General features: G+C 39.5%; 1 protein-coding gene across 1 annotated transcript; it reads left to right on the plus strand.

Annotated features, from left to right (window-relative positions):
* The first annotated feature begins 614 nt into the window (after positions 1-614).
* Positions 615-6,373, plus strand: LOC139737688 (neurotrypsin-like). Its single transcript, XM_071648368.1, has 3 exons — positions 615-963; positions 5,265-5,582; positions 5,976-6,373. Exons 1-3 carry the CDS (start codon positions 615-617, stop codon positions 6,371-6,373), a joined length of 1,065 nt encoding a protein of 354 aa, XP_071504469.1.
* The last annotated feature ends 514 nt before the right edge of the window (positions 6,374-6,887 follow it).

Consider the following 6,887-nt stretch of genomic DNA (forward strand, 5'->3'; position numbering starts at 1 on the left):
TGATTTATTTTTTTTCCGAAATTGATACGGAATGAAATAAAGTAAAGATAACATTCGATCAAAGGGGGTAAGATACAACGTTAAGCAACTTTCAAGTTTGACATAGTAGCGAAATCAATGATATTTACACCTTCAAATTCGAAGAACCTGCGAATTCATTGCTCCACTATCTTCCGATTTGTTTACAGAAATGACTCCTAAATAGTGGGGATTTACGGAAAGATGGTGTTTTTTTTTTCATTTAATTCGAAGAGATCGAGTGAAATAGGGATATAGAAAGAGAGAGAAAGGATCATAATAAAAACTTGTGTGTCAGTCTTGGTATGGTGAATCCAAACCCTACATGTCACAATTTAAATTTTTAGACATATCATTATGGGAGTGTGTGTAGTATCACTTTTTCATGCAATTATGACCCTTGTGACAAGTTTCTAATCTTTTTTTTCTGTACAACGTATACCACTTCCCACTTTGTTCTATTACAGATTAATGATTCACATGTATTACCGCTTTGTAACTAGGCATACTGGTCATGTTGAAAATGTGAGCAATGTCGATTTGACTACGAGAGATAATCATTATATGCCATTTTCATCAGCTTTAAATGAGAATTTATGTTCTTTTCTCTCTCAGACGGGGACGTTCGTCTGGTTTCAGGCAATTCGGTAGACGAGGGACAGGTAGAAATCTACCACAACAACGAATGGGGTACGGTGTGCGACGATAACTGGGGTATGAACGAGGCAGATGTTGTTTGCCGTCAACTCGGCTACCCGTACGCCCTGAGACCCACCTACGCTTCGGAATTCGGCCTCACAACCAACCCGTACCAGGCGATTTGGTTGGACAACGTCGTGTGTTCGGGTTACGAGGCGAAGTTGTCTTATTGCAGCCATCGAGGATGGGGCGTCACAAACTGCGTTCATAACGAGGACGCGGGTGTCGTCTGCGCAAGTACATCCGGTGAGAAGAGATTTTAAATCCATCGATTTTCAGCCCTTTCAGATTTGTTCAGAAACACGTTCCGTGCCAATCGAGTAGATGATTTTAAAGAACATAACAGAATTGAACATTTAGTTTCCTCGAAGACAGTCGTTGCCCGAACAGGTTTCTAAAATTCAATTTTGTTTTGTTTTGTTTTGTTTTGTTTCATTTTGTTTTGATTTGTTTTGTTTTTTTGTTTGTTGTTGTTGTTTTGTTGTTTTTTTTTTTGGCTTCGCGGTGTTGTCGGCTTTGAGTGCGCGTAAAATGGAGCATGGTTCACATTTGCATGAACTTGACCCGCCGTGGACTGAGTTAACATTTCCTGACTTCCAAAGTTTTAAAAAATGCTTTAGATTTGGATTTTGTGATAACAAACATGCAGTCATTGCTAGTGTGAAATCTCATGTCCCTTTCTCTGTCTTGCTCAAAATGCACCAGTGTGAGATTACAAGGGCCGCGGAACGTATTTTTCGGTGTGTGTATGTGGGAAGGGGGGTCAATGGCAACCTCACCCATGCACCACCATCTGCTTCGACGGAAAGATTTTTCTGGACAGAGTTCAAAGGGGAGATGGGAATCTTTTCCCACCTCCCTGGTTCAACCCTCAGAAATTCATGGGTTTTGTTGTATTTCTTTTTTCGATTTTCCTTTTTCGGCATAGCCATAAGTGCAGGTTTACCGTTCATTCGTCTTTTCTCTATTTTGTTGTTATGACATCAAATGCTTTAAGTCATATAAAGTATATGAGTATACCTCCCGATGAGCAATGTGAATTGAAAACGTTTACCAAGACAGAGTCACGTGGTACTATTTGTTTGTTTTTGTTTTGTTTTGTTTTGTCAGCATATATGACATGTCCTAGATATGCTTCACATAAGCTAATGTATTGTCGATATTCTTACTCCCGGAAGGCCGCCCAACTCTGGAATTTCGAATATTTCCGTTAATCCTCAGCAAACGCGTATACACAATAGACGCAATGCTCATGCTACGTTTACCCCATGTGCCTGAAACGTAGTGCGCCGTGGGATTTGATTTGATTTTTTATTTGATTGGATTTTATTTATTTCTGCATTTTTCATGAAGTAAATACAACATAACAAACAAATTTCCAATACTATTCACATTATATCCAACACAAAATGAATATAAATATAATCATATTAATGTATCACAAATGAAATATTGTGAATTATAATCATACAAAAACGATTGGAAAATCATAGCTTATTCAATCGAATTAATACATACAAAATGCAGGAGACCGTCATCTTAAGCTGAAGCTTGAGTTTGATGGCGGCCTCTGGAAAATCATATGGCTTGTACTTTTTTACAAATCATTTAATACATGTTAAGTTGTATAATAACCGAGTAGGGTAGCTACGGAATACATCAGTGCAAAGGTGAGCTAGGCTGCAATATTTTTTATGTGCAATTTTGTTGTTTTATTATTGTTAATGCTCATTTTAAAAAAGCGTGTAGATTAATGTTCATACAAAGAAAATGATAAAAATGATCTCGGGATTCTCCATCTTCCCCTCCGCATTCAAGTTTCATTACAGAGCAGTGAAAACATATTTCTAATGTGCTTGCAGAACTGTCGATTTTGTTTTCTTTTGTTTTCTTTTTTTCTCTGAAATGTACACATACGCATTAGAAATGTGTGAAAAACGCCATCTCCCTGGCTGTAACAAGATTTCAGTTGGGTAACGACGAAAATGTGAAACATTATAGCCCTCCTCCCCCCCCCCCCCAAAAAAAAAAAACACAAAAAACAAACAAACAAACAAACCAGACAAACAAACGAACAAACAAACATACAAACAACATAAAACAAAACAAGCAATCAACACACAACAAGAGAAAGAAAAAAAGGAATCGCCGGAAGTGTGACAGTCTATAAGAGCATTCCCAATCGTGGTTACTTCGTGAGTGTTTGTTCGGGTTTTTTTTTTTTTCATAATCGATCAACTATATACTCGTGCAACAGCAGGACTCGCCGATCTTCCGCGATATGTGAATCGCATGGAACTTGTTGGAAGACACGTTGATATCTGTGGCACGAAAGATATTAGTAGTCAAGTAGCGTTTTACCTTTAGCCGCAATGCTGAACGGGGATGGTTCTATTGGAATAAAAGCCGTATGCATGCGATTGAAATTATTCTGCACTTTTTATCTAAAAATATTCCAACTCATCAACCTGGCAAATCGTGTTTACCAATAAGTTTCTTGGTAGACCCTTTCAGCGTACTTCAAGCAAATTCCACATAGTGCGAAAATGAATAGTGCTCCCTTCTAAGAACTTTGTTTTGGCCTTTTAAAAAGACTTGTTTGCTAAGATCTTTCGCGGTCTGTTCCGGTGGGATCTGTCACGTATCTCAGTCTCACGTTTATGATCAAGGTTTGACACGTTTTTAAGGTTCAGTCAAGGCTTTCTAAGGATAAGACGGGGACATCTTGCAGCTCCGGAACTATACGCTCATGCCCACGGCAAGGCCTCCCAAGCAATACAGGCCTCACGCTCCTTTTCCGGGCTCCCATAGAAACCTGATGCAGCATACTCCATAAATCATTAAAAAATCAATCGAATCGTAGAATTTTTCAAAATCGAAGCAGATGAAGGGAAATTTTCTCTGCTTTCAAGCAAACAACATATTTTGGGATGTTTTCCAGCTCTAAAAAAATAGTTAAGAGCCTCCATACGAGACTAGTAATCCAGTCACTCTCAAAAACGATAAAAATAGCAAATTACCTCATATATCACTAAAAATTCATTAAAAATACAAAAACTCTGATTCATTCAACTTCTTCATAGCCTGCAGAAACTCCTGACCTCAAGCAATGTCAAACATCACCACAGGTGGCAATTTTCTACTTGACCGATTTTTTATGATTAAAAAAAGAATGACACTACCTCATCTTTGTACTGCCTTCCCTGTAGGCATTGCGCGAGTTAAATTAGGAGCGTGAGGCCTACAGCAATCTTTGTACGATCTCGAGACTTCGACAAGACATTATGGACACCCTAGAAGAATTTACAATGAACAGAAATAGCACAGCAGCTCTACATAATCTCTTGTGATTCTATCGAGCGGCAACTGCTTTATCAACCATTAAAAAAGAAAATGTAATCAAGTTTTAAGTACCATTCACCGTAGACTTTGTGAGAATAACATTTGCAGAAAAAATGGCTGCAATTCGACCAAATCAGAGATACTTGTAGTTGATTGCAGCCCACGTAGTAAGTTCGTAAAGATAAGAAATTACAAGGCACTGTGTCCTCGCAATTTTTTGTTGGTTTTGTTGTTGTTGTTGTTTAGTCAATATAAAGAGCACTCGACTTACCTCTTCAAGAGGGCAGGAGGAATAGTATCCGTGTCGTGTTATCGTACCTGTGTGTTTGTGTGTATTTCCGTGCCTTTAATCTTATTCTATTGTAAGTTCGATGTATTGAGTGGCCCACATTCTTACAAGCTTGTTTTTATGTGGGTCCCTTTTTTCTATTGCCGCTATTATTTTGAACAACATTTATTAGTTTACCCATAATTCATACATTTTTTTTTGTAATATATTGTACGTTTTTTTTTTAATTTGTATCGACAACAAATATGTATCAGTGGAAATAAGATTTCATTTGAATTGAATTGTATTTGTCAGTAACAAGTCGAGGGAATGTGTTTTTTTTTCTTGAAAATAGTACGTTTTGTGTGACTATATATTTGTATTTTTGTAACGTTTTCCATATAAAACTTCACAGAATGTGTAATCTTCTAAGTGGATAACGAATTGTCCAATTTTCCCCAAACTTTCAGTGATTATAATGTTTTACTAATATTGCTACATTCATTCAATCCACGTGCATAAAGGGATCGTATACATGTAGTTTTGGTTGAGACTTAACTTCAGGTTTTCATCATTTTTGGTGAGATAGTGAGAAACTTCTTATGAAAGAGCATGTGATTCCAAGAGGGATTCAATGTTTATTTGATGAAAATTCGTTTTGAAATGGCCGAGATATCCAAAACAGAGCGATCCTAATACAGTGTGGGACCCACATTATTTTCATTTCGATCGTTTTGTTTTACTCTGTTTTTGGATGTTTCAGCTATTCCAAACCCGATTTTTATCAAACAAACTTTGAATTCCTCTTAAAATGGTATGCTCTGTACTATTTCATAAGTGTTTTCTTGGTATCTCGCAAAAAAGTTAAAGCCCAATCTTTATCTCCACCAACTGTACTTTCCCTAACTGAGTTTCGTTCCCCTTCAACTTGCTCCAGGATACGAAGGGCAGGTACGCCTGGCCGGTAGTTCTTCGAGGGACGGCGGTCGAGTGGAGATTTACCACAACGGCGAATGGGGCACAGTGTGTAACGACGGTTGGGGATACAACGAAGCCAAGGTGGTGTGTCGTCAGTTGGGTTACGTCGGTGTCGCGGACTCGTTCGTTTACTACGGACCCGGATACGGACCCATTCATCTGGACAACGTCATCTGCTCTGGCTACGAGAGCGAGCTCTCGCAGTGTGTCCACAATTCATGGGGTTACAATAACTGCGATCATTACGAGGATGTTGGCGTACGCTGTTCCAATCACAGTGAGTATTTTCTGTGATCCGCCACATTTCATTTTGTAGGGAGAGTGGTGCAAAAATGTATACCCAGTGCATGAATTGTGAATAATGACCCGGTCAAATTTCGTCGATGTGAAGTCATGAATTAATAAAACTTGAATTGTATTTGAACTGAGCTCCCCCTCCCTTCCCTACCTAGCTATTATTATTTTTTGATGGAAAACTTGAGCTGAGCTTCTCCCTTCCTCCCCCACCTTGTTATTCTTATTTTCCAATAGAAAGCAATTCACTTTACCAGGTTTAATTCGATAGAAATGCAATTAGCTACAACTACTGAACTGTATAAGAAGTCTCAAACCTGTGGTGGATGATAGTAATGATAGTGACGTTTTTACATTATGCTCACTCACTTTTCAGCCGGTATGCAAGCCTGGCTGATATCGGTCATCGTCATCAGCTCCATCTTCGGCTTCGTGCTCGTTGCAGCCTGTATTGGCACGATGTGTTCATCGAAGAAAAGGCGGAAGCAGCAGACTGAAACCGCTGTCGTGGAAGTTGGCGGGAACCCCACGGCAGTCACAGCGATGGTGGCCTCTCCAGCTGTTCAGCCCTACCCACCGATGGGTCCCGCGACGGCCGCGATGCCTGGCGCCCCGCCACCAAGTTACAGCATGGCCATGGTCCAGCCGGCGGTCCCTGCTGGACAGCCGCCGGTGATGATGGCTTCATACGCCTATCCTCCCCAACCTCAGGGCGGAGCAACTGCTCCAATGCCGCTGGGTGTCACTGACAACAAGACCCCATATCCGCAGTAAAATGTAGTGCCAGCGTTGAGAATTACTATTCACAGGATTTCTACTTACGTGATCATAACACCATACTCAATAATTTCAAAGGGGATCTTTTGAAAAACCATTCGAGTATCTTTTTTTTCCTCAAGCAGCTAGTCAAATCACTGACCATCAAAATCAAGACCTACAAACAACTTAACTGTTGAATTAATAAGACCATGTGTACATTATTATTTTGTACTTCTCACCCCCCCCCCTTTTCAAGAAAGAAAGAAAGAAAGAAAGAATGAAAGAAAAAGAAGTCAAAAGACATACACTTTATACACTCCTATGCACTGATGTATAAGTGGGCGTATCAACCAAGGCCCCGGCAAATTTATTTAAAAAAAAACAACAACAAAAAAACAAAAAAAAAACCCAGCGTATTACGTATGCGAGCAAAACGTCTTAGACAACACTGAAAATAAGAGGTGAGTTTTGTCACACAATGGAAGAAAGCGCGCGCGCGCGCAAACACACACATACAAAAAAATGTGGC

This window comes from Diadema antillarum, unplaced genomic scaffold, assembly GCF_040938485.1.
Source record: "Diadema antillarum isolate AM-2024a unplaced genomic scaffold, OU_Dant_1.0 seq00000699_RagTag, whole genome shotgun sequence".
Classification (NCBI taxonomy): Eukaryota; Metazoa; Echinodermata; class Echinoidea; order Diadematoida; family Diadematidae; genus Diadema; species Diadema antillarum.

Bases quoted from the DNA above. Each gene is read 5' to 3' on its own strand.
- LOC139737688 (XM_071648368.1), top strand. From the start codon at position 615: ATGTTCTTTTCTCTCTCAGACGGGGACGTTCGTCTGGTTTCAGGCAAT. The intron at 964-5,264 runs GTGAGAAGAGAT...AACTTGCTCCAG, and splicing joins CGTCTGCGCAAGTACATCCG to GATACGAAGGGCAGGTACGC. The intron at 5,583-5,975 runs GTGAGTATTTTC...CTCACTTTTCAG, and splicing joins CGTACGCTGTTCCAATCACA to CCGGTATGCAAGCCTGGCTG.